Here is a 26,467-nt window from a genome sequence, read left to right as displayed (position 1 = left end):
GATCCCTGCTGATGCCATCCTGTCTGCTCCAAAACGCGAGGGTTTCAGATCTCCCCCAGGTCCAGCACTTGGGGTAATCAATCGCCATCATTGCACACATACTTAACCAGAAATGTAAAACCATCTGGATTGTCTCCCCTCCTCTGACGTGGTTCTCCTCCTCCTTGCCCTTGTGGTGAGGGGCACGCTATTGCCTCTGCTTTGCAAACGGTCAGTGACAGGTCAGTGCCAAGGGACGCCCGCCCAGGACCATGCAGAGGTCTGTAATGGAGCAAGGCCCTGGACCCTGATAATACAACATTTCACTCCTGTTCCCGTATCACCCCAGCATCTTTCCTCCACCAGCATGGCTGGCAATTTTTAACCTATGACTGTTTCTTGCCTGCTGGCATTTGGCTGACCTGTCTTGAGCGTCAGTTCAGTTACCAAAAGGAAAAAAAGAAGAAATCCCTTCTCATCTGCAATTTACATACTTAAGTAAGAACTCATTGCCTCTTCCCTCGTTTCCTCACCGAGGCTGGGTGTGCACCAGGCTGCCTGGGAACGCTGCCGGTGCTGCTTCCCCTGCTCCAAGTGAAACTTTTGCTGCAATTACAGGCAGCAGCTGGGAATTGGGGGAGGAAGGCAGAGATTAACAGCCTTGTGCTGCTGAGGATCCCTCCAACACCTCAGCAAAGGCAAATGCAACCTGCTGCAGATTTGGACCTGCCTTTTGGCTGTTTGCTTTTACAGTGCAAAGGCACAGGGATGAGGGAGGCACGTTTGGTGCATTTGGGGTAGTTTCAGCAATGCTGTATGCAATACTATGACTAGCCTGGGCATAAAATCTATTTGCCTAGTCTTCCTCTGATGACGGATATATGCTCAAGATTGAGCTTGGTTATCAATAAATTACTCACCCAGCAAAACTTTATAGAACAGCCCTGGCCCACAGGCAGTGGCACACAAGACATACCTGCATTGCAACAGGCACATGCTCAGGTTGCCGCTCTCACCCAGAGCATCGTGGCTGCTCTGGAGGTTGGCTGTGGGATTAGAGGGGCGTCTTTGCCACCTCCATGCCCTCTAAGTCCATCTGACCTTCTCTACCGGGTACAGGTAGTCCAAGAAGTTTTTTTAACTCTCATTTTTGTTTGTAGACTAAACTTAGCTATCTCCAGAGGGGTTACAGAAACAACCAAACTAGCCTCAGAGCCAACAGCATGGTGAACCAGCCTGGGTTTTGCACCAGTACTGCCACATTCATGTGACAGCATGCCCCAGCTGGCAAACCCTGGTTCCCTGGGGACAGCCTGGATCTGAAACGTCACTATGAGAACATGCCTGGTCTGCTTGAGGACCTTGGCTGCATCAGTTTTTCTCAGCAGCTAATGCTTGTGGCAGGGTAATCATAGACTTTGCAGTCAAAGTCTTTGCTTGTGGGTAGAACTTCCCTGCTGCTGCTGGGCTGGTGGACTTTTAAAGGTTTGAGTGAAATTTCTGTCCTTCTGCAGGGTGATAGCTTTGGACAGTGCATAATGATCACATAAGTCAACCGTGCTCCTGAAAACCAAGTGACTTCTGGCATCGCGGTGGGAGCTGTGTCATCCCAAAGCCCTGCCCTCTTGTACCTGAGCATCTCCAGCCTCCAAATACCAGGGACGTGCAGATGGAGAGAAGTGTCCACCCACCTGAGGAGCAAGTCTGAGAGCAGGGTCCCCCCATACCCGGCGGGTGAAGGCCCTGTGTGCCAGGACAGTGATGGAGAAAGGTCTTGCCAACTTTCTGAGTCACGCTATTTTAATAGCACGCCATGTCCTACTGCCAGAAATCCTCCTACCTTGGGGGGTTTGGACCACTGGCGTCCCAGGGGGGTGATGCTGCTCGGCTTCCCACACCCCAACGCCTCTGTGGGAACCAGGAACGGCCCCTTTCCAGGGGGGCCTTGGCGGCACAGCTCTGTGCTGGGGGGAGCCCCCGAGCTTGGCGTTTTGGGGATGTAACCCCCCAACCTTTTCATCCCGTCCTTCTTCCCGAATGAAAAATGATACAGCAATGCCAAGATTTCCCGCCTCCGTAGGTTAGGGAAACACCTGTGGGTGAGAGAGTTGGTCCCTTTCACTAGCTCATTAATTCAGTAAATCACAAAGGGAAATACGTGCTGGGAAAAGCAAGAAAAATCCCAAAAGTTAATCCAAGAGTTATTTCCTCCCGATACCTGGATAAAAACGCTTTCTTCGGAGCTCTTCAGGTCAGATGTCAGAAAGACAGATGAACCCACATCAAAGAACAAGGTAAAATACTGATTTTTATCCTTTTGCTCTATGTGCTCATGTGTATTTCCTTGTATTCCTATAATGTGTCTCTGAAAGGTTTTTTTTCATTAATAACCTTAATTTTCAGTGCTAACAGAACTTGCATTTGAAGTCAGCTATTTCTGAGGGAAAGCATTTTCTTTTGTGATCAGGCTTTGGGATCTGCTGCTTTCAGGTGCAGTTACCTCCTGCTGCTCTGAGTCAGTAGACTTTTAAATGTTTAATTTATCTGTATTTATTTTTTCTGATGAAAATTTTTCAGAACAACTTGGTCTATTTACATGCAATCTTTTACTGGTATTTTCTTTTTTTTTTTCTCTTTTTATTCTTTTGGTATCTTTTGTAAAATATTTGGGTTTTGTTTTTTGTTTTTTTTTTCTCTTGCACTTGGGGAATAAAGAAGGAATGGGTAAGAGATACTAATTGGTGTGGGTTTTTTAATACACGTGTACATATACAAGTACTATATAAAACTTGTATATTTTCATAAATATCACAACTGTGTTATTTAGGAAAGATAGAGAGGCAGTATTGTCTTCCTGGAACAGGTCTCCCAGGCAGCCGGCCATGCTTGCATCCTGCAGCAACATGAAAGGATCCCACTTGCTCCTCTACCTCTTCTCCATGTCATGCTGGCTGAATTTGATGCCGACAGCTGGGAACAAAATCTTCCACTTTGGACCCTGCAGGATTTCAATGAGCGTGACTGAGATTAGGTCTGGTTTCACCGCAATTAAAGCCAACATCGTAAGTATTGCTCCGGGCTCTTGTGGAGCTGGGAAGCTCTTTAGTCAGCTGCTCCCAAAGCGCCTCTGGAGCCAGCACGTACATCACCATCTCTGTCTTCTCCCGTGCAGCAAGCCAGAGACCCCATCAGGACCCTGAGCATCTTGTCTTACCCGCACTCTCTGCACAGGGTTAAGGTAGGTGTCCTTACTGTGTCTCCAGTTTTTCTCTGAATAATTTTGACCAGCTAGCATCCTAACACCGGTCATGAGGTGTGCCAGCTCAGGGCGTTTGGGGAAGTTATTTAATACCATGACTTCTAAGTTCCAGCGAAACACAGACGCTGGCAGACAGCGCAGGTCAGGGAGGATAAAGTGATGCGGATCACGTATGTGAAAAGAGGTGGGTGTCCCACTGCCGGTTCCTGCATCGGGCTTTCACCCTGACTGGCTTTCCAGAAATGGTGGGCAGAGATTTTTTTTTGTTGCATGTGATGCTCTACTTACAGGAGCTTTAGCTGTGGCTGCCCACCACCTCGGTCAGTGGAGGCATAGCGAGGTGAATCAGGATTTGGGTGGAAAGCTATTAAAGAATCCAAAAGCAGGTGAATGTGGTCTTGGGAGGTGAAATATATTACAAATAAGTATTTTTCAGCTCTCTTATGCTCTAAGGCAATAGACATGGGCCACTGCTTCAGGTCTCAGCCTCTAATACCCAGCTGCAAAATCAGCTAATTATTTTGTTGACTCAATGAGACTTGCTGAGGATGGATCTCCTGGAAAATCAGTCTAAAATGATTTCCTATATATATATTATCAATTTACATCAAGCATCACTGAAAAAGCTTTATATGAGTCAAAACAGCCTGCTGTGCTTGGCTACCATGCTTGGTGCTAGAGATGGATTATTCTAGAGGGGGGCAGAAAGGCTGGCAACTACGGGTTTAACGCACTTTGGGAGACCTTTTAAAAATGAAATTTATTCCTTAAGTCTTCAGATAGATGCTGCATCACCCATCACCTCTTCAACTTCTACGTGGACAAAGTCTTCAAACACTGCAAGACCGAGGATTCGTATGTCAACCGAAAAATCAGCAGCATAGCCAACTCCTTCCTCAGCGTGAAGAGGAAACTTGGGCAGTGTGTAAGTCTTGGGTATTGCCACAGTTTAGTTTCATCTGTTAGTATTTGGTATATAAATAAACCTAAGTGTTCTATAAAGTTACAAAATCTTTATTTATAAAAATGTTTTTAACAAGAATACAAAGAAGCATGATGTGAAGACTGAGTATGTCTGCTGAGAAATTTTTATACTTGCCACTCATCAGCCAACTCCCACGTTAGTTCTCAAGAAAGATATTTATCCTGTCCCTCTGTCTATCAAAGTAAACTCTGTTCTTAGCTGAAGTCTGATTTAAGGACCTGCAGCCTTTTCCAGAGTTTAACAAGGTCTCAGTCTATACAGTGATTTCCAGCATAATTAGAAACTGATCTCTTATTTTTAAAAATTAACCCCCAAACCTAATGAATTCTATCTTATTTTTCTAGCATGAGCAAAATAAGTGCATGTGTGGACAGGAATCCGCTAAGAAATTTAAGCAAATACTTGTGAACTATGAAGGGGTAAGTTGATGACTAAGTCTAGTAATTAACGCAGATATTCGGATTCTCTTTACATTGGGTTGTACCCCCTGTCTTTGCTTACAACTTGTTCCTTTATACCATTTCAGCTGAATGTCACATCTGCAGCAATTAAATCCCTGGGTGAGCTGGACATCCTACTAGACTGGATGGAGAAATCTCATTAGAGAGCAGAAGGCATTAACGACCCACCAATGGCCGGGGCTAACAAAGCTGCTGGGACATTGCACACACCAGCGGTGAACGGGAAAATAATGTACTGTATCAACCAGTGCAGTTTCTCACTGATTGCAGCTGTGTTCAGCCAAACACTGAGTGTTTTGCTAGCCAGGTACATAGGCGAAGGCATCAGCAGAGTCTTGCATTAAGGTGGAAATACCGAGTTTGATCAAATCAGCATAGCACTCGCTTAGCAGACTTCTATCAAAGGATGCTCTCCAAGGGAAAATCTAAAAGGATTTCTCTTGCTAGCAGACATAAGCTGTGATCATTTAATAAAAGTATTGTTTAAATTATAAAATTTTTGTATAGGGAATGTATACTCGAGTTCTGAGTGTGCCTGCTGGAACTACTCTGGTGCAGTTAATGCTGCAGAGCAGTGCTCACAAACCTGGGCTCAGTCTTATGCAACTGCTGCAGCTGATTGCTGTGGCTGAAACAAGGTGCACAGGGTGAGAAATGCTTCCAAGAATAGGTCCTAGCAGGTATGTCAGGCCTTAGAAATCTGTGTTTCCTTTTGAGATGATATTTTGTGCCTTATCAGTAAAAGAAAACTTTCTATGCAAGGTATGTGGTTGCTGAATAGAAAAAGGTTCTTGTACGTATTGTGTAATTTACTGACACTCAGTAGCAAGTTTTGTGGAAATCTATTGCAATTACTGTAAATAAACCCCACCTGAAACTGTGCTGAGTCTGTTTGTCAAAATTCTGAGGAATTATGTGATTCTCGTTGGTGAAACTTTCTGAATTCACTGTGGTGCCCTTTCATAGCAGATACTGTCACTCCTGGTAATGCTAGCATCCCAGAGGTGAGGCATCGTTCCTGGCATACCAGAGAGACCAAAGTTTAGACCCGAACGATACTAAATCACCCCAGCTTGTCCACGAGACCATTTTTATTGTGCATAATGTATAGCTCTGGTCTGTTTTCACCCCTTTTGGGCTCTTTTAGCCGCCAGTGGCTGCACACACATTGCTGGTACCCACTGGTTCTGCACGCTCCAGGTCCCTTTTCCAATGTGTTTTCCCACAAGGTGTTAATACACATATCGCTGCAGTATCTGACAATGGCAGAGGACTAATGTGTTAGTAAATGAACCAAGACCACCCAGATCAACTCTCCAAGCAGCCAGGAGGTGTTATATACTCTTGGTGTCAGGGCCCAGGTAAATGCTGCTTATTAGCACTCTAGTCCTAATATTTCAAGTGATAAAGTCTTACTGCTGCATTCATTAGACATAAGGCTTGAGTAAGACTGGAGGGTAGATGTCTGACTTGGTGCATTTTGCTCTAGGGATCACCTAAGCTGAGCAAGGTGTACCAAAACTCCTGCCGGCTGTGGTGGCATGAGCACAACCAGGGCGCGCTGCATGCTCGCCCCTGGCTCTGAGCAGCTCTTATTGCTGTTCGGGTCGAGTCATTGCTTCTAGGTCTGAATCCTTCAGGCTTGCACAAACCTCTTCTCAGCACCTCTGTTCCCATGGGACAGTCCAACACTCCCCAGCTCTCCCTTTCCTGCCCACGGGCACGGGCAAGCTTCAGCAGCTGGGATGGACGGAGGGCTGGCTGTTCCCAGCTTGGGCAATTTCTAGTGATGCTGCAGAGGCAACACAGGGAAGGCTTTAGCTGCAGAAGAGGCTCTTTAACAGGATTTTGTTATTATGGAATAAGGTCCTTGTGTCCTCAAGGACAGTGTACTGCTTTGGTTTCATCCCCATCACAGGAGGACCCTGGTCAAGACCTCTGGCAGCACACTGTGCATCACCAGAGCCTCCGTCAGTCCGGTGGGCGCTGTGCCTTTCATCAGGTGCCAGCAGAATGAGGAGCTGCAGAGGAGGAGGAGACTCCTTGTCCTCTCCCAAAAAGGCCTGGCTGGTGTCCTGGCTGGGTGAGTTCACCAGCATTTGCCTATAGCATATACGTATGTACTTCACGCTGAGCGGGATTTGGTGATTCACTTTTAAAGGAAAGATCTCCTTGATTGCTCACTATCCTTCCTCAAATATTTGCTTATGCCAAAGGAAAGCTTCTCAGGGCTTTGATTCTTTTAATTTGCTTTCTCATGTGGTTTTGCAGTGTGACTTTCATTTGTCCTGGTGCCAGGGCATAAACGGGTGAATACACCCCTCCACGCTCTGTCAGTGGTCACGAAAGCCGATCTTCAACACCATCATCTTTGAAATTAACCATTTAAAAATGACAGGTATCTTGCACGTACCATGACTTTCTGTTAAAGAAAAAACTTTAGGAATGAAGCGGTAACGTAATGAGATACCACAGCTCGTCGCTGACCAAAGGAAATCAGTTGGCACGTTTGGCAGTTTGGTGAAGGAGATGGGGCTGCTTGGTGAGGTCCCTGTGGACCTTTCCATTGATCGTGGTGGGCTCTAGATCACAGCTTGAGTGAGAAGTGTGGGTTTTATTCCACATCCTCAGCTTACCCTGTCACAATTATTATTATTTATCAGATTTCATTGATTTTGTATCCTGTGCGGAGGGTTGCATGCCTCAATCCATGCATGTTTTATTGCTTTCATGTCAAACTTAAGTTTACACTTTCCCATCCGCTGCAAAGCACTGCAGCAGCCCAGGGATGTGCCCCTTTGGAAATGAGGTGCCAGATGGAAGTGTCAGCGGTGGGAAGGAGCAGGAGCCATGGGCAGGCAGCTGCCGGGGCTGAGGGGTGCAGGCAAAGCCGGCTGGCAGGCTGCTCAGCCCATCCACATTTCTCACCCTCTGCACCTCTCCCGGGAGTTTAGCTCATTCTGGCTGCTCCCAGCACAGTGCGGGAGGAGCGGAGCTGAGAAAAGGACGCCGGCGGGCAGGTTGAAGAGGAAACGGATTTGTGAAGGGAGAGCGAAAGGGGTTTTCTCATCTCAGAAATTTCCAAACCTTAGCGTTTTCCTGCAGCTTTATGACAGCTCACCCCCGGGGGACACTTTCCGAGTGCACGCCTTTCCTATTGCACCAGAACAATTCATTCACTTCCAGCAACTCCAGGCAGGCGCAGACCTGTCCTGGCCCCTCCTCACCTTTTCCAATATTCAAGCCCCTTCCCACCGTGCTGCCGAGGGGATGCAGCCCGGGACATGAGGCAGATGAGTTATAACCTGACATTTGAGGTCCTAGCCGTGGTATCAGTAAGGTGATGACTATTGCAATGTGGATGGGAGAGCAGCCCTGAAAACACAAATGTAGGGCTGGGAGGGGAAACACAAATACCACTGGAGCTGCTGCCCTCCTACTTGCAGTGAGCCAAGCTCATCTCAGCGCTTACTGTGGGGAGGTACATGATTCAGGCATAATTTGTTTTTTATCCTTGATGAAAACTCTGTGTCTGTAGGCTAATGCAAACAGCCGTTGCCTGACATCTTGCTGAACGACCATACTGTTTTCATTTAAAAGTGTAGCTAATATTTTACTAAAACAGAAATATACTTGTGGTGTTACTGTAACACCATCAGCTCAGGCTCTAGCCAGGGCTAGATCTCCCTTTCATCCCTTTCATCTCCCCATTCTTTGTATTTTATGGCTTGCTGTCAGAGCTGCACATAACCAACATGGGCTCAGGAATTTGAATTTATTTGTGCAGTTTCTGCCCCTTCTCTCCTGAATGGCTCTGGCCCCGTCAGACACCTCCACAGCCCCTCTCTTTAGCCAGGCAGGCACCAGCCCATCCCATTCCTGGTATTCAGGGAAAATTGCTTCTCTGCTTTGTCACAACTTCTTCATCACTGCTGCTTCCTACATTGCGTTATCTGCAGGGCATTCAGCTTTCTGTACCTGTATCTAACTGACAGCAGTGTCGTGCTGCTCTTTGGAAATCCATGCATCAATAAATTATTTTTCTCTGTTTAGTCATCCTCTCTTGAAAATAAGACCACGAGACAACATTTAATTATAGTCATCCTCGTTTCTGCCTGGATGAACATGAAGTCAGCCAGGGAAAATATGTGAGTGATGTATGGCTCAGGTTTATTAAGCAAAGGGTGGGTTTTCATCGGGGTAGCTCTGTGGCAGAGGAGCACGGATTGGGCTCAGTTGTTCTGACTCCAAGTCAGAAATGGGTTGGTTCAGCTGCTCTGGGGAATTTGGTCTGTACTATGCAAATGGATACAGTGCCAGTGAACACCAGTGCCCATTGCCTAATCAGCTATACAGGCTGCTGATAGGTTATCGTACCAATTAATGTCATGCTGTTATCAATTCCTACTGTTGATGGAAATGCACGTGAGAAACATTACTCAAAACATCCTGTTTATCTCCATTAATTGTGGGTTTCCTCTACCGTCCTGTGCCATTTGCAACACCAGATGTGATGCTATAATGCTGCAGTAAAAGGAGGAGAAAGCCCCCCCCCCTCCCACCAATGCACCCTTACTGAGCCTCTTTGGGTGCACTCTCCCTGTGCCCTCCCACGGACTGCAAGTCCCCCTGGTCTGCTGAAAGCCAGTGGTATTCTTTATTGCTTGTGCATAAAAACACTTCAGACCATGTCTGGTCTGCAGGTACTGCCCTCTGGATGAGAAAGCTAAGAGGAATCAAAAGCGCGAGTCGTCATTCTAGAGGGTTTTCCAGCTGCCTTTAAAAAAAAAAGAGATTTTTTAAAATGCGCCTTCTGGCCTTTGAGAGCCCACCGCGTTGGAAGGGCACTGGTGGGGCTGGGGCTGTTGGTGGACTAAGCTACTTGAGCCCATGCCATTTCCCAGTCCGACCTGCTCGCTCAGACCTGCGCCTCCAGCCCAGCCACCCCATTTGGCATCAAATGATTCCTCCTAAATCACTGCTCGAAGCTGAATTTAAGCAAAAAAAGGTCAAGCTATAGCAAATTGTGGTAGCAATAAACAGTGCTGCTTGCTGATGTCTCCCTCTGATCCTCAAGGTAGAGTTGGTCCCAGTTGCTGCCACCTCTTGGTCCCTTGCCTTTAGATCTAGCCCTCCCAGTTTGGAGGGGACACGGCCGGGGCAGCGCTGTCCCCCTCGGAGCTGCCCTGTGCGATGCTGCTGGAGGTGAGGAGGAAGGCGGAGTAGGCGAGGTCAGCATCCTCTTTGGAGCTCTGGGGAAGGACAGAAGGACACCGTTAAGTGGCTGGGGACAGACAGCAGCATGTGGCAGGGGAAAGGACAGCATTAACACGGGCAGCACCGCAGGGCCGTGAGCTTCTTGGGATGATACGGGCAGACTGAAGGAGTGGGACAATCCGGCGGGTCACGCCGGTGGCGATGCGAGAGCATCACGCCTTTGCTCAGCCTCGGGGAAGACCCCAAACGTTTGTGGGTTTGGGACTTTGCGGCATGCCTGTCCCCACGTTGTCAGCATCCAGCTTACCTGTCCTAAAGCTGCTGGGTTTTACTGGTTTCCTGATAGTTTCCTTTATCGCTCCGGTTCAGCTCTTGGCACTTACTTACAACAGCTACATATCGCCTTTGGTTAGGGACTTTTAAAAAGAAGGGCTTGCATCTGGCACCTTCGGTTACTGCCGAGTGGTGCCACTCGACCATGATGTTACCCAAGGGGAGGGGAGGCAGGGCCACAACAGCAAGTCACAGCCCTTGTGATGGCAGAGACCTCCCTGCCTACCTCTGCCCCCTGAACCGCTGCCCGCGTGGGAGCACAGCGCTGGGGGAAGGCTGAGAGGTGGGATGTGCTCTGGCCTCTGGTCAGCTGCTTATCCCAGTGTTTCATATTTATGGTAACAACCCAACCCCAACCTTCCTGACACTACCTGGGGCTGACTTGGAGTACTGTATTATTGTCTCTGCGAAAAAGTGGGGTCAGGAAAGGGTTAAGGTCCCCCCATGGAGGCTGATCTGCAGCAGGTGGCCAGATCCAGGTAAGATGGAGAGCACCTGGGTATAAATAAGGCCCCTGGGAGAAGGCAGCTCCTTTGGTGGAGGTTGGAGAGCTGTGGCGGTGCCTCCCAGGTCAGTGGGCTCTCTCCTGCCTCCTCTTACCCTTTTTGCCTTCTTTGTCTCGGCAGCACTTTCTGGGGTGGCCGTGGTGGCGATGAACTCTGCAGGAAGAGAAAGGGAGGTGTTAGGGTGTGGGGGGCATCTGTGGGCAGGTATTTCTGTGGCTTTTGTAGGGTCCTTCTGCAAACCCCTTCCCCGGCACCTCTCGCGCTGGGGATGGAGAGCAAACCCATCAGTCAGCAACCTACCGTCCCCTCCTATCTGAGTCTCCTGGCTCTCTTTCACGCAGGCGATATTGCTTGCACCGTACTCCTTCACACTTTCGAAGTCTGACATGCTGATGTTTGTCCTGTAGCTCCCGACGGACACGAGGTCTGTTAAGAGGGAGGAGATAAATACCCTGCATGCTTGCTCAGTCGGTGCAAGCGCATTGGTGTCCAAACTGCCTCTGTGCAAGGAGACACCGTGCAATGCCACGCGCAAAGCCCACAGAGGGGTGGTCTCTGCCTCAGCCTGGGCACCCTGTAAGCTGGGTGTTTGAGCTGTATGGGTGGGGTCAGTGGGAGAAGCAGGGTCCCTTGTCTGCCCATCGCGTACGGGGGTGCCAGGGGAGCAGCTCAGCCCAGCACAGATGGCAGCATGCACAAGGCATCGCCTTTGTCTTAATATTGCTGACTTTTCTTGAGAGACTAGAAAAGGCCAGGACTCACCAGATCTCTTCAGCTGCCTGTATTTAAAAACGGCAAAAGCTGTCGCAACGATCAGGAGCACGGCACCAACAGGGCCCAGGACTAAAAGAAGTACATTGGGGCCATGGCTTTGATCAGAGCTGGAACGGAGGGAAAGATATATCACTAAACTGTGAAATACTTTTTTTTTTTTTAAATACATTATTCAAGACTGAATAATGTATATGAATTTGCAGTAGTCTAACATCTATATAGGATGGTAAATCTCAGTGAGCACGATGCAATTCAGTTAATGAACTGGATCCCAGCACATCACAGGGGAACAAATAAAAATGTAGGCCAGCGGTTGTGCCAAACCAGCTACATCAGCAGCTTGGTTATAAATGTGTGAAAGAAAGTTCTCTAATCTTGACAGAAGTATTTTCAATTAGTTTTTTGGTACCTGGAATCTCTAATTGTTCCCTTCTGGGACTGTATTTTCTTGAGCTAGAAATTAATTTCAAGACATCTTGCCTTTTGCTGTAACTTTTCTGCTTCTTTTCCTCTGATGTTTTGAGCTAAGTTCTTTAGGGCAAGATTTTTTTTTTGTTGCTATACCTTACATGCAGTGTGCAAACACAGTACCAACAACAGGTTAATATAAACGTCACGAAAATGATAAATGACAGAGCCTTGGAGAGAACTAACCTTTCTGAGGCAGCTGCGCTTTGCTCCTCTGCACCGCTGTACGCTCTTCCTTGGGGAATAAAGCCACCCTTGGCAGGGCTGGGGGCATCAACGTTCAGGAGCTCTAGGTTGCGGTCGGCACTGATACCTACATTTCCCAGGGAAGAAGGGCGGTTAGTCGCGTGAGCAGCAGCATGGAGATGGTGACACAAAAACTGGTTGGGCATATTTGGTGCACGTGGAACTGCAGCGGGTTTTGGCTGCACATAAAAGGCTCTTTAAAATGGGGTTTAGAGATCTGAAATAATCTCATTCCAAATAATTTATTGCAAAAATCTCAAGTAGGCTCTCTCTACCTATACACTTTTGAGAAGTCTTGCATTTTTGAGTTCTACCTCTAGTGATTCCTGAACAAACTTCGAATAATTGGTTTGCTTTTATTTCTGGCTCTTTGCCTGCCAAAGGCAGCGAAATGAGGCTGTTTCCCTCTGTTTTCATTTTGACCATCATCCGCTTAGGGAGGTTGCATGTGGGATATCTAGTGCTATACTTTTTCTCTGCTCTGCTTCTAACAATATTCCTTCCTCCCAAAAATAAGATACTGCACCAAAGCTGAGACTAAGCCCCTTGCTGTCCAAGGGGAGTTGGTGACAGCCCTGCCTTTCCTGCTCCCTACTGTTCTCCTGTTTATTAAAATAAGCTCCCTGGAGCAAGATGTGTCTCTGAACTACATGCAGTCACCTTCACTTGACAGGTGTCAGATGTTGCTTAAACTAAATGATGTTACAAATTGTAATAGCAATAATTAGTAAGGACAGGGTTAAAAAGTAAAAATGGTGTGGAAGGAAGTGATTTTTAAACCGGTGGGGGTTTTTATGACCAGGAAGCAGAAACCAGTGAGTGGATGAAAACTTCTATGACAAGTTGCGCAAAATCATGGTGATCTTGGCACCTAGTCTGTGAGGCTGTCTGGATGAGAGCTCTTCTGTTTTGAGGTGCTGCAACCTAGTGGATATGGAGAGGACTTCTCTCTCAGCAGAAGGCAGCATGATTCACAGCCCTGAGGAGCAGGAAAGCCCCTGCCTGCCTTTGCCTTGGAGCTCACCTTCGGTCACCCGCAGGTAGACTGCCATGGTTTCCCCAAAGAGGCCATCACGCTTCACTCCACACCAGTACCACCCTTGGTCTGTCTTTGCCACTGAGTCAAAGCTCAGGATAACTGTCTTGTTGTCAGTGTCACAGGTAACGTCTGGCCCCGGCTGCCTTTGGTCAGAAGCAGGCATGGGGATGCATCTGCTGCTGCTCCACTTGCACCAGTACTTCTGGTAGGAGTAGTACTTGCATGGATAAAAGCAAGTTAAATCGACCCGTGAACCCACTTGCGCGTCCACTTCCTTCTTTCCCTTCAGTCCAGGTTCTCCTGCAAGGGCAAGCAGAACATCAAGGCTGACGTTAGTGGTTTCAGTGGTGGGAATGGTAGTCAACAGGCAGTGGTGCTGCTAGACATGATGAACCAGGAGACGTATCTTTGAGGGAAAGTGCTCCTTACATTGCTAAATTAATGTTAAGGATGCTGTATATGCATCTCTGGGTGAAAGCTTGGGTTTTTTTTTGCAATGCTTAAGAAATACTTGCATGAGAAATTTTTGTGAACACTTTCCCATAAAACTGAAACCTTGTGTTTCCATTTTTAAAGCTACTGAGATGTGGGGGGATTGGCACAATGTTTCACCCTATGAGACAGAAGTTCAGAGCTGGACCTCAGATCTCTTCCTAAAAAGCCAGATCTGCTCCTTTGTGGTGCTTACGAGGTTGTTTTCTACCTGCTGAGCAGGCAGAGAACTGCCAACGCGCAAGCTCATACCGTCTATGATCTTCAGCTCAGTTGATGATTGCTGCTCCTTATCCTCATCTGTCATGCACCAGTAATAGCCTTTGTCAGTGTCCTTCAGCTGGTTCAGGATGATGGTGATCGTGTTGTTATCTGGGCTGTCGTACATGGCCACTCTTCCTTCATACAACTCCGACACATACCCGGAGCTCTCTATGATCCGAGCACACCCGTTCTGTCTCCACTTGCACCAGTACTTCACTGATGACTTTTTTAGAGACTCATAGTGGCATTCAAAAGTTACTGAACTTCCTTTTACTCCGATTATTGTGGGCTTTGCTTGAGGAACTTTTGTCTCTGGAGATAAAAATGAAATGAGCATCTATACATGTCTAACTTTTGCCCATGTGGCACTCTCCCAAGAGAATAAATATCAGATCAAACAAAGCTGTTTTGGCTAAAGCAAGGCTAGGTGAAGCTCAGGGGTGCAGGTGGTAGGAGGCTGTCCTGGCACTGCTAGGAATTGACCCTAAAGGGTCTGTCACGCCTTTCTTTTTCCCAAATTCACTGGGTGGTTGTTGTCTTTGTGTACTGACAGTTCAAAGTTTTGCTCCCTTCGCTAGGGGAAGGGCAGGTCTTCTTTCTACATCTGTCATTTTGAGATTTAAGGAATTAAGACTTGAAGAGACAGTTTGCTTGTCTCAAACTGGTAGGCAGAATTTGCCTTCTGGAGTTTTGGGCTAGCCAGACTGGGGAAGATAGCTAGCCACTGCTGAGAAAGTTAAGTCTTGATACAAGCTTTATTAGTGATGGTTTAGTACATTAGAGTTACATGAATAGAAGGAAGTATCTAGATGAGAGGATAGGATAATAGCACTCTGCAAAGGGAAACTAAAGTTCTTGTTAAATAAAGTGAGACTGTTAAATAAAGTGAGGCTGCTAGCGATCCTTCTAAAGAGAAGCAGAGATGAAGAGAAAAAACACTGGGGATAGCTTACTCACCCTCATAGACATGCACGTCCAGTTCCTTCGATTCTCCGCTCTCCCCATAGAAGCCGACCCCGCACAGGTACAAGCCAGAGTCTTCCCAGCCCATCTGAGTTATCACGATGCTGAATGAGCCTGGAAGATCCTCATTGCTCAGCAGAGCTCGCCCTGTGTACCTCTTATCGATATTCCCATAACTATCGATGACGTTATGGCAGCCGTTTTTCTCCATCTTGCACAAGAATTTCCTCACGCTCTCATACTCCTTCCCAAAGCTGCAGGACATGGTCAAAGTGCTGTACAGCTTCACATAGAAGAGCTCAGCGCCCTCGGGTACATGTGGACCTGTGCATACAGAGACATCAGTCAGTGTCTACTGCCTGCTCTGTTGGTAACTGTGTGCAACTCCCCTATACCTCTGAAGGCTTTTTTTTAGCATAGGGTTTCTCTCTACTTTGCTATATTATATGACCATGTGCCACTCCTGGTCAGAGCATGATCTACCCAGTTGTGTCCCATGTCTGTCACACATTTCAGGACTACGGTCTCTATGCTATATCACTGCCTGCTCTATAGCGGAGTTTCTCCCAGAGCCTTCTTGCCAGGGGCCGTGCCATGAGTTTGCACCGTGCTCTGCACCCTGGGCCTTGCCCAGAAGTGTGGTGCCGTCCTGCACGCTGCGTTCTCGTGGACTTGAGCACAGGTTTGGCTTGCACAGCCTTAGCCGTGGGTTGGAGGGTACATCGGAGTGATGGGCAGTTCTGCCCCCTGACTGCATCTCCCTAAACTTTAATGGCCGAGAGAGGTCAGCAGTTTCTAAGCAATGTTTGTGATCTTAAGATGAGGTTCGTTTAGTCTGATTTTTATGCTATGTTTTTAGTAAAAAAATTCATTCTGTAAGAGTACAGGGGAAAATGAAAACTGCTGGTTTCCCAAAAGCATGGAGCATCTTGAGCTCTTAGACACTGGACAGACAATCTGCGGAGCCTTATTAAAAAGGGAGGGGGGGGAGAAGTAAAAGAAAATAATACTTTAAGGAGCCCTAAGACTGTAATTACCTTTAGAAACATCCAGACTGACTTTGTAGGAGAGCCCTCTGCCATTGATACCAACACCGCACTGGTAGGTGCCTGCATCTGCCATTGTAAGCTCAGAGATGTTAATCTGGAAGTTTTCTGCCTGTGGGTAGTCAGTGATGGAGGCTCTGCCTTCGTAGCCTGGAGCAGTGTAGCCGTTGGTGGAGACAACGGTCATGCAGCCCATGGCCGACTGCCTGCACCAATACTTTCTGTCGTGTCTGTTCACGCGGGTGGGAGGGTAGAAGCATTTCACTGTAACTGACCCGTTGAGCAGACCATATACCTGCCGTGGTCCGAACACAGGGCTGGAGACTGCAAGAGGAAAACATGTTGGCTGTAAATGTCAGCTGTGCTGCACAACCCGATGGGACTGCAGAGCAGGTCGGGTGTACCGGGGCAAGTGCGGACCCAGGGCTGTGCAGCATCATGTGGTCTGAAAGGTCCCATGGCAGTGATGGGCACTGATGGGGTAGAGACACGCTCTGAACCCTGCTCCCCCCTTAGTAATGCCACCTCTGGTCTTGGGCCACCCACAAGATCTGTGCCCCAGACAAGTTACACTTACTTGCTGCCTTGGGGGCATATCTGCTGCTTGCAGATTCAGCTGGGAGGAAGGCAAGCAGGAAGATGAACGCTAGTAAAGTCATTTTTCTTGCATTCCCTGGAAAAGGCACAGAAGTTGGTGAATAATCACATTTGCAAAATGATTAAGTTAACTGATCAAGTCATCTAATAATCCTCGTGCCTGGAGGATACGAGGGTTGTGGCTACTTGAGCTAGAAAGAAATATAGCACTTAATCGCTTCTGTCAAGCAACTGAATGGGAAAGAGGGAGTTGATAACTCTGTTCTTGGCTGTGTTGCTGCATGACGTCACGACTGCCCGTGGGTCTCATCCCAACACCCCAATCTTCCCTTCTGTAAAACAAGGGGAATTGTTCTTATGACAAACTCGGTTAATGCAATGCCTGCAAGCCACCAATGTGTCCGTCAGAGCGGAGTGCCCCAGGAACAGTATCCCACAGACAGGCAACAGTGGTGGCGTGCACAGCATAAAAAGAGATTTTGGCCAAACCAGAAGAGACTTGATTCAAAATCAGAAATGGTATCTGTTTAACGCTCGTAAATCAGAACAGCCCATCACAAGGCTGAAGTCCAAAAATGGTCCAAAAGCCACTGAGCCCTGGCAGGCATGAGAGTCAGGTGGCAATCCGGAGCTCAACTGCTCCCTTGATCCTTGCCAGGAGATAATGCTGCTTCTAATAATTTAATAGCTGGGGTCATATTTTCTTTCCATGTTGTTCGTGCACTGAAAGGAAGGCTTGTTCACTTGTGAGCCTGAGTGCCAAAACCACTCCTTAGGAAAACCTACTCTCACAGAATGGTTTGGTTTGGAAAGGACCTTTGAAGATTATCTAATCCAACCCCCCTGCAATGGGCAGGGACATCTTTCACTAAGTCGTGTTGCTCAAAGCCCCATCCAACGTGACCTTGAACACTTCCACTGATGGGGCATCTGCAACTTCTCTGGGCAACCTGTGCCAGTGTCTTACCACCCTCATTGCAAAAATTTCTTCCTTATGTCCAAATTTCTTCCTTATGTCATAGAGCAGAGTTCCCCTCTGAAGCCTGTATTTAATTACTGCTCTTTGTTTCCCTGATCTCTTCAAAGACACACAAAAGAGAAAAAGGGTAATATTTTTCACCCCTACTTTTTTTTCTTTCCTCAGCTGCTGGTAAAGTCAGTGAGATGCAGGGATTTACCCCTCACCCCTCCAACAATCAGACTTAAACCAATAAAGCACTGTCCCACCTGTATATCCAACAAACCTACTGCACCAAAATTAACCCTTGGCCAGGACTCAAAATTATTGGGGTATGTCAAACTAAACTGCGTGTCTCTTGAAATGTGTCCGTAGTCTTCAGGATGAATATTTCTGACCTTCCCCTTGTCTTGGACTGAGTGATGGCTCAGAGGAAGCCAAGGCTTTTAATTCCCTAAACTGTTTTCTTTGGCCTGGACTGAGTGTGCTGTTGGACACTGCATGGTGCAGTGGTAGGAATGTGCATTTCCTGAGCATGGCTGTTGATCTACCTGCATACTCCAAGTTCTAGAAAAGATGATAGGTGCCAAGGAAAGTCTTTGTAAATATTCAGAAGAATTTGATTTCAGGGCGTCAAGTGACACAATTTTATTAAGGGTAATTCCCGGTAGAAGAAAAAGGCTTTTATTTCCGTGTTAAGATGAAAGGTGTTCTGTTGTGCTTTCTTCCTTGTATTGTGATTTCTAATTGCTCAGTGGCCACTTGTCCATGGCTAATAATTAACTCACTGAGCATGAAAAATGCTCTTTCATACATATCCCAGAAGTAGCCAGCAAGACAAACATAACATTCTGCAGCAAGCAAACAATGTGGCATAAAAAAGACCTTGATATTTGCCCCTTGTTAACAGCAGTTCCTCTGGCTGATGGTCACCTTGCTGCCCTCCAGCCCACGCTCTGTAGTGCAAGCAGGATCCCAGTTCAGCTTTCCCCTTCTTGGCAAAATTTGAATAATCGGTTAGTCTGATTCCTTCCCAAAGCAGTCGGCTACTTCAGAGTTACTGACAACATCATTTTGTCAGGTAGGGAAGGATTACCAAGACCTCTTTTCTGAAACAAAGATATAACTGTGTCTAGAAAGATGTGTGCAAGAGTGGTGGCATCAGGGTCTTCGTATGCATGTTAGAGCAGGAAAGAATTTTTGCATCTCTATCTCTGAGGACGCGTGTGCACTTGTGCCTACACAAGAACGGTTCCTGTGTGCTTGCATGACCAATATCTGCAACTTCTGCAGCTCTGAGTTGCCTCTAGTCCTGTTTTCTCAGATGCTGTTAAAACCTTCCCCTGCTCACTGAATGAATGGAGAAAACTCCCATGTATAGCAAGTCTGAGCAAGCACAGCTGCTGATTACGTAAAAATCTGTGATGTACTTCCATGCTAATCCACTGAGCTGGATGCCTGGAAACCCCCTCTCTCCTGCCAGCGCTGTATTGCACTCCGAGGGTTATGCTTCCTAGCCCAGCGAAATGGTGCAAACGAGCTTTGCTGGTCACTCTCTGCAACGAGCAAGCGCTGTTTGAGATGCTGGAGGAGAATTTCATCAAGCTGTTGGTAAAAGAGCTCTAGTTCCTTCTTGCTTTCAAAGAACACTTGCTGCTGGATTTGCTGTCTTTAGTCAGAGCACAAGGTTTAAACCTCAGAGCTCCAGGGAAGATGAAAGGCTGCTGAGCTCATATGAAAGGGAGTGCAAGTAAGTGGCTGTGCAAGTGGTTTGTATTAATGCTTCTGCAGATGGAGGGGGAGTTGAAAGGTGAGAGGAGATGGGACAGCAAAGGTTTGCAGGGGGCTATAGAAGAGCCAAGAGGCTTGAAACCAGAGGGAAATGCCATGTATGCGATCTCCAGAGCAGCTGGGAAGCAAGCTTACGACAAGTGTGCCATTATATCTGCTGTGCTCTTATCCTGCTGTGTGCCCAGGGACGGTGCCTGCTGAAGCCCCAGTGCTGGAAGAGGTGAAGTGCCTGTGCCCAGCCTGTACTCCTCCTGCCACTCAGCTGCAGCTTCTCACCGGTCTATCCTGATTTTTCAGGAGTAGGGAAAGGGGAAAAGTAGTGCTCCTTTGTTATGTATTGGTGAAATCTTTCCTGGAGCTGGCGGTGGAGGCAAGGCTTCGTTCCAGGCTTCAAACACAGATGCACAACCCTATTGGTATGTGCCCTCTGTATCTGGCAGCACCAGCTGCTTCAGAGAAAGGTGCAAAAATCTGCCCTAGGCAGGGATGCCATGACTGGTCCTGAGGGGTTTCCTGAAGTCCTGGTGGGGGTCTGGTGGTTGGCACAAAGCATGAGGCTTGAGCGCAGTGCTCCCAAAACCTTCCAGCAGAAGCTGAATTTGGTCACCCCGTACAGGAGCAGTCACACCGACTTTGCAGGTGACTGATGATCCTCCACTAGTTTTGCCTGGGGGCTGCATGACATGGCTGGTTTGGACACAGTTGCCACGTTGGGTTCCCCTCCACTCGTGTCCACATCTCCTGCTTCCTCCTCTTGCAGGCACTGACCTGCGTGTCCAGGTGCCTGCGCTGGATTTCTGATCACTCTCGGAGCAGGAAGGACTGAGCGCGTGAGACCATGGTGTCCCCATGGACTGATGGACACTGGAAACCTCTCCCGCGGGGAGAAACCTGGTCCTACCACACCACAGCAGGACGGGTTGTCAGGACCCTGTTTGGTAGCTGATGTGCACGGCACTGTGCAGGTTGGTGCCTGCAGCCCGCTCTGCGTGGCCATCGGAGCTCCTGCCTGCACCAGAGCTGCCAGGCAGGAGGGATTGTGGAGGCTGAACAGGCTGAGAGAAACCTGGACACACAATTTGTGCCGCATATGTCCATGCAGGCAAAGAAGCTGCTGTGTTAAGCCTGATACGTTAAAAACCTAGTGGGAAGCTGACTGCAAGGCAGTGCAATGGACTGGTCAGGAGGGAAAGCAGGGAAGGAACCCAGTTACTCCCAGTAGGAAAGTGTCTCCGAGAAGCTGCTCTGCAGCACAGGGCAAAGAAGCCGTGGGTGGGAAGTGCTGGGCTGGTAGCGCTCTGGGACAGCCGCCTCCGTCGGCATTTCAGGCTTCAGCTCACCTGCGCTGTTGGGCCAGTCTCTGTAGACTGCCAGGCTGTCTCTGTGGTTAGTTTAAAACATTTCGATAGGTCAAGGGGTGGGGAGGGCAATTAAAAGCTTGTACTAGTTCTCCCCCACTCCCCTCGTGGCGCAGGACTAGCAGAGAAGCTGCCATGGGGAAAGCTTTCAGCTGCACGAATGTGCCTGTCTGGTGTTTGCAAAGTCCCTCCTGCAGCCAAAGGGCTATGTTGCCTCCTGGCATAAATCCCTAACTCCCTGTTGCAACAGTGGTCCTCTCTGGATTATTACCAGCTGTGGACTGGAGCTGTACTCCTTTTTCTTTGGGTTTTTTTTTTTTTAGATACAACTCAAATCTTGTTTTTGTGAATTCACTTTCATTTTGCTTCATCAGAACTGCCGGCTTCCTTCTCTTCCCTGTCCCAACGTAACAGGTTTTGAAGGTTTAGAGCACAAAACCTGTATTACAGCTGAACTTAGCAGATGGGAGTTTGCACGTTGGTGCATGAGTTTTCCACTCTTAACCCAGGCCTCTGGACACCAATGTCACCAGGACCGGGGTGATGGCGTTGTCTTGTCTGGGACACTCCGCCAGGCAGGGGTGGCTCCGTGCTCTCTAGCTGTTTGCAGTGTGCTGGTGTGTTTGGGTGTGTAATGCAACAGGGATTTCAAAGAATTATATTGTACAAAACCAGAACAGGATAGGCTAATCATCAGCAAGATTAATACTAACAAATCAAAACATTTAGTTGTAACATGCTTTAAAACAGAAGATACAGCCATTACCAGGCAAAGGGTATTAACTTTCTCCTAGCCACCCATTTCCATGCTCGGCTTGAGTTGCCACGTTCGTGACCATGAGCTTGCAAAGGGCTGCTGAAAACCCGACCGAGGGCAACTGTGCAGTTGTGTGAGCGCACGAGAGACCTGGGAAATGTTCGAGCATTAATAAAACCCAACTATATACCTATACCATAATGACAGGTAAAAACTCATTACACCTTGTAACGTGTTTCCATAATTTGGGTCTTGTTGTGTTTCTTCCTACCACCTAAGTGCATTAGAGCTTGGCACTTGCATGCGCTGCGCCAAAGGGGCTTCGCTGGTTAGTGCTGAGTGAGACACGGATGTGCCGCGATGCAGGTTCAGTGTGAAAAGCCGTGCAAATGGAACAAGCACAAGGTTCTTTACAACATAATGACCTTTTTTCTTGCTTTCCAACTCAGGGCAGCTAAATGTTTTTGTCATCTTAGTATTATCTTGAGAATGAATAACACTATCTGTTTTGATTTGGTACGTTGCCATCCTCACTGCATTACACCTCCACTGAGTGACAAAGAAATTCTAGTGCTGTGTGTAAAGCTCTGGGGAGGTTAGACCCACTCAAACCCCACAGTCGGTCTCCCTTGCTTATACAGACATGTCTTGAAGTGTCTCGACCCATAGAAAGTGGTTCATGGTGCTTTTGCGGGGCAGTGGGAGGTTGGTCTGGAGTAGCTATGGTATGAGGCCTCCCCGGGATGCGTTTCCCAGTCTACTGGGTGTGGACACTTCCCTGGATTCCCCCAGTGCCGAAAGCACTGCAGGATTGGCCTGGGTTGGGAACATCACCTTCCTCTCCAGCACTATCATATGCCTAAATTTTGAAATAGTGCTTTCAGTTTTCCAGCAGAAAGTGCTCTCAGACCAGGTGAGCTCTTCTAAATGTCACTCATTACAAGACCTCCTTTGGGTTTCTGTGGTGCTTTTGTGACTCTATCAGTCCTCAGGAGGAATATCTTCAGATTTATAATGATTTGAAAGAGATCAGGACCTGACCCCTGAGTTATGCAAACCCAAGCAAGCAGCTGCCCTTGCTGGGTATGAAATACCAGAGTTCAGTTCCCAAATTCTGCTGACTCAGCTGCAAGGTTGAGCTTGGAGAAACTGGTACACTCCTAACACAGCTTGCCAGGGATCAGCACAGTCCAATCCATTAGCTATTAACTGTTGCTCTTAACAATGACCAGTGTCAAGGACGTGCTATGGGATCAATGAAACATGAAGAGTTAGTTGCCGCATTTGTAATTCTAGCCTAGGAGTCCTTCTGTTTTACAGAATTCTTGCTGTTATTCAAATATTTGAGAAATAATAACATATAGAATGGAGTAATATCCCCCCCCCCCTCAAATCCTTTTGAAGCAAGACCCACTAACACCATGAGTAAGCTGCACAGATGCAAACTGTTGTAGGCACAGGCAGCGCCGAGCAGCAGCATCAGGGGTTATGATGTGAGGAGGAGCGCTGGCACATGTGCTAGGGGTGATTTATGGAGATGCTGAAGACTTGTGTGCCTAGAAGAAGGGCACGGCAACGGAACTCTTGCTGCACAGGCCTGGGGCTATCTACATCTTTATAGTGCCCATCAAGATCACTGCATAGATGGCCTTACTGTGAGTTTTATTTGCTGTGGGGAAAAGCCACCGCTCCACTCCATTTTCATGGAGTTATGAATGAGCAATCAATTTTAAGATAAAAGATCAAGCTGACCTAAACACATACAGAAAAGAAATACTTTGCGTTCCAAACCAATGCCTCCTTTACAATATGGAAAGGATAAATAGGAGGTGCTAATTTTGTGATGCAGTGGGCAGAAACAGCTAGGCAGATGTTACTGAAGACTATCAGGATTTACGAAGAAATCAGCAGTTTTTAGGAGTCTCTGCAGTACTTGTGACCCTCCTAGCTAGGAACATTTGTAAGTGCCAGTTAAACACTGTCCTATATGAGCAATATATTCTGGAAAACAAATGAAAAAGAATAACCAGACAGCCCTCATGGCAGTGACTGAATTTCCTGCTGAGATTGTGCTGCTGACCTAATTTTATGTTCCTTTAAGCTGTTAGATACACCATACACCAACTTGTGACCTAATTTTATGTTCCTTTAAGGTGTTAGATACCCCATACACCAACTTGTTGCTTTTCAGATAAGCGTGTCATGGTTCATTTGTTTCTTACTTTTTGTTTCTTGTCTCTTGGGCTAGAAAGTGAAACCAACTTCAACACTATTAAAATATTATTCTAGCTTAATACTACTCATATTGCAAGGAGCAGGAACTTGCTATAATCCAAAAGCACGTACTGTGCTGCCACAGTCTGTACCATGACTGGATGGATGGATGGATGGATAGCACCAGGGCACGTATATTGTTAGCAGCAGCACAATTGCTATTAGGAGGTGCTATTTCTCTGTACTTCAGATGAAATATATTAGGAGTCCTATAAGAATGTTTCCTTTGCAGAGTAAGAATTCGGGTGTGCAGAAACCCACCCCTTTGCTATTGGTATAGATGTGAAAGGAGTCTGCCAGCTTTCTCTTGTTTCAGCTTTAAGACACCACATACATCCCATTCACTTATGCTTCAGTATCTATCTTCCTTTTAACTGTACAAACTTGATGCTCTTCAGAGCTCGTTTAGGACATAACCATAACAATTCTCTTCTTAAATGTCAAAATCTGCATCCCTATGATTATCTCTGTGTTGTGATTCAAAAGACTGTAATGACCGTAAACTGATTTGCAACAGTTCAGATTGCTACAGTAATATTTACTAACATTTGTTATTTTCTTGTTGAAACTTAATGCAAATATTGTAATGATAATTAATCTTTTTTCCAGAAAGGAAAGATTAAAAAAAAATCTACTGCAGAGAAGAAAACATAAACATCCTAAGCCTGATCCTATGCTCCTGACCTTCTTTCAAAGGAAATCAGCCTCCCCACCAGCAAGACCTGCACACCTATTCACTGCTGTTTCAGAACTGCTGCTTCCCTTCGCACATGTGTGAGGAAGAGTCCTTAAAAGTGTCTCAGGACTTGTATTCTTCTCCTTCCCCATCTCAAAGCGGTAGTACAAAAGATTTCACATTTCAGAAAGACAACGAAGAAGCATTACTTACACTTCAAGTTACTTCTGCAGGCTATTTTGTACTTCTTGCTTTTTCTTTTAGACTAACTGCTCCTAGACTTGCTGGTGTCTCGGTGGCCGACCCCCAGGACCTCCTGCGAGTGTCCTGCCTCCCTGCTGTAGACAGACACTGGGCTCTGGCAGTGCCAGGCCGTTTTAAATACTCCTCGTACCTCTAGCCCTGCATTTCCACCTGTTGTGCCTTAAAGGAATAGCATCCAAAAACACTGGCAGGTGAGCACCACCCCACGTGAGAGCAGGGAGGCCAATGCCCATCCCAGCTCTGCTGTCACTTTGAGGGTGCAACGCTGTTGTTTACCTCCTGATTACATATTGCTATTGCACAACAGCAACCCCAAGGGTGGGCTCCCAGACATGCTCCCCGGCACCTCTGCCTCCTTTAGGAAGGAGCCTGGTGGCTGCTTGGGGTCAGGTCCATGGAAGGTCGTCTGCTCTCTGGGAGTAGGGTACCTGTGAGACAGCTTTCTGCTGGGACAGGACCCAGATAGCTAGGGCAGCTGTGAGTCCTTGGTTTGAAGATGGGTTCCTACACCTGGCACAGAGACACTGGGGAGCCTTACGGGGTCTGAGTCTGAGCACGCAAGGGTCCTTTCCCCACTCCGGCCAGCCCCCTCCTCTTTGTCGGCATTGCAACACCGCCCTTGAGTCGTGACCACGTTTCCCATCGGCCCAGGCAGGAGAACCCCTTGCTGCAAGGACTGACTGGGCTTCTGATCTTATGACACCCCCAACCAGTGGTGGAACAGCTTTGTAGGGAAAAGCTGGACAAAACCAGGGTGGGTTTTTTTATTAGCTGTTGCACATTTTTTGGAAGCCAGTGTCCCTAAGCAGACCCAGGCTGGTTGGCTGTCCTGGTAGAGCAGGTCTGTCTCCCTTCCCTGCCCTCTCCAGCCGCTCTGCCTCCCCTCAGCCTCGTGGGAAGAGCAGGAGTCTGGGTGGGCAAGGGTTGGCCTTGTCTGTGCAGACCGAGAACACTGTAAGCTCTTTAAAATGAAAAATAATTAACAGGAGCTTTGCTGCCATCTTCACCCTCATTTCTTTGCTCTCCTGCTGTAGGCATGTCAGGGACCCAAATTAAAATTCCCTGTGAAGTGTGGGGTTGTCAGAAATGGAACCACACAAGAAAGTAAAATTAATGAAGATGAAAGTGTTTGTATTATGTGGGATGAATCATTAACTTGGTTTACCTTGTACTAATGATGAAAAAACAGTAATTTCTTCTAGCTAGGAGGTCACACGAAGCTTTTTTGCTCTGCTCTCAGTGAAAGCTGATGAGCTCAAACAGGATAGCAGCTCCAGGCGTTCCTGCCATGCCTGAGAGTAGTGAGATCCTGACCTGAGTCGGGACGTTTTACAAATTTGTCAGATCTTAAAGCCAGCCTTTGGAAGTGCCTTTCCTCCAGCTAAGAGCGTCAAGCTCCTTTCTTTCCAAGAATGTGCAGCTTTTGAGGTGAGGAAGGCTGTTGCTGCGCTTGCACAGGGTGATCTAGTGGGGATCTTGAACTGAGAGAACAGCCACCATCTCTCCTAGATGGGAACAAACGTTTATCCCCTTGCAAGCCGCGTTTTTCCCACCAGTGCTGCTTCTCTGGCTGCTGCGGGCATTACATTCTATTCTCGGACGTAGAGTTGTGCTTGCTTGGACACAATAGGCACAGGTGTGTTTGCTTTCCTGCACCTCCCGCTCTCACAGGCACCTTGCCTTTTGGGTGCCAGCATGTCGGCTTCCCCACTCGCCTTGTCTCAATCCTGCAGTTTGCATGGAAATGTGTTTTAAAGGGC

General features: G+C 47.5%; 2 protein-coding genes across 2 annotated transcripts; one reads left to right on the top strand and one right to left on the bottom strand.

Moving 5' to 3' along the window:
• The first annotated feature begins 2,871 nt into the window (after nucleotides 1-2,871).
• Nucleotides 2,872-5,559, top strand: LOC143170080 (interleukin-20-like). The gene is made up of 5 exons (XM_076358019.1): nucleotides 2,872-3,041; nucleotides 3,152-3,217; nucleotides 4,011-4,163; nucleotides 4,568-4,642; nucleotides 4,750-5,559. The coding sequence occupies exons 1-5, from the start codon at nucleotides 2,883-2,885 to the stop codon at nucleotides 4,825-4,827; spliced, it is 531 nt and encodes a 176-aa protein (XP_076214134.1). The 5' UTR covers nucleotides 2,872-2,882; the 3' UTR covers nucleotides 4,828-5,559.
• Nucleotides 5,560-8,833: 3,274 nt separating this feature from the next.
• On the bottom strand, nucleotides 8,834-24,867 carry PIGR (polymeric immunoglobulin receptor). Its single transcript, XM_076358018.1, has 11 exons — nucleotides 24,657-24,867; nucleotides 16,610-16,705; nucleotides 16,024-16,356; nucleotides 14,981-15,310; nucleotides 14,012-14,335; nucleotides 13,253-13,567; nucleotides 12,169-12,295; nucleotides 11,503-11,621; nucleotides 11,041-11,166; nucleotides 10,835-10,893; nucleotides 8,834-9,936 (listed from the first exon to the last, which is right to left on the bottom strand). The coding sequence occupies exons 2-11, from the start codon at nucleotides 16,689-16,691 to the stop codon at nucleotides 9,811-9,813; spliced, it is 1,941 nt and encodes a 646-aa protein (XP_076214133.1). The 5' UTR covers nucleotides 16,692-16,705; nucleotides 24,657-24,867; the 3' UTR covers nucleotides 8,834-9,810.
• Nucleotides 24,868-26,467: the final 1,600 nt, after the last annotated feature.

This window comes from Aptenodytes patagonicus, chromosome 22 (genome assembly GCF_965638725.1).
Source record: "Aptenodytes patagonicus chromosome 22, bAptPat1.pri.cur, whole genome shotgun sequence".
Classification (NCBI taxonomy): Eukaryota; Metazoa; Chordata; class Aves; order Sphenisciformes; family Spheniscidae; genus Aptenodytes; species Aptenodytes patagonicus.
Note: the sequence above shows the minus strand (reverse complement) of the source record. Positions and strands in the feature narration are given on the sequence as shown.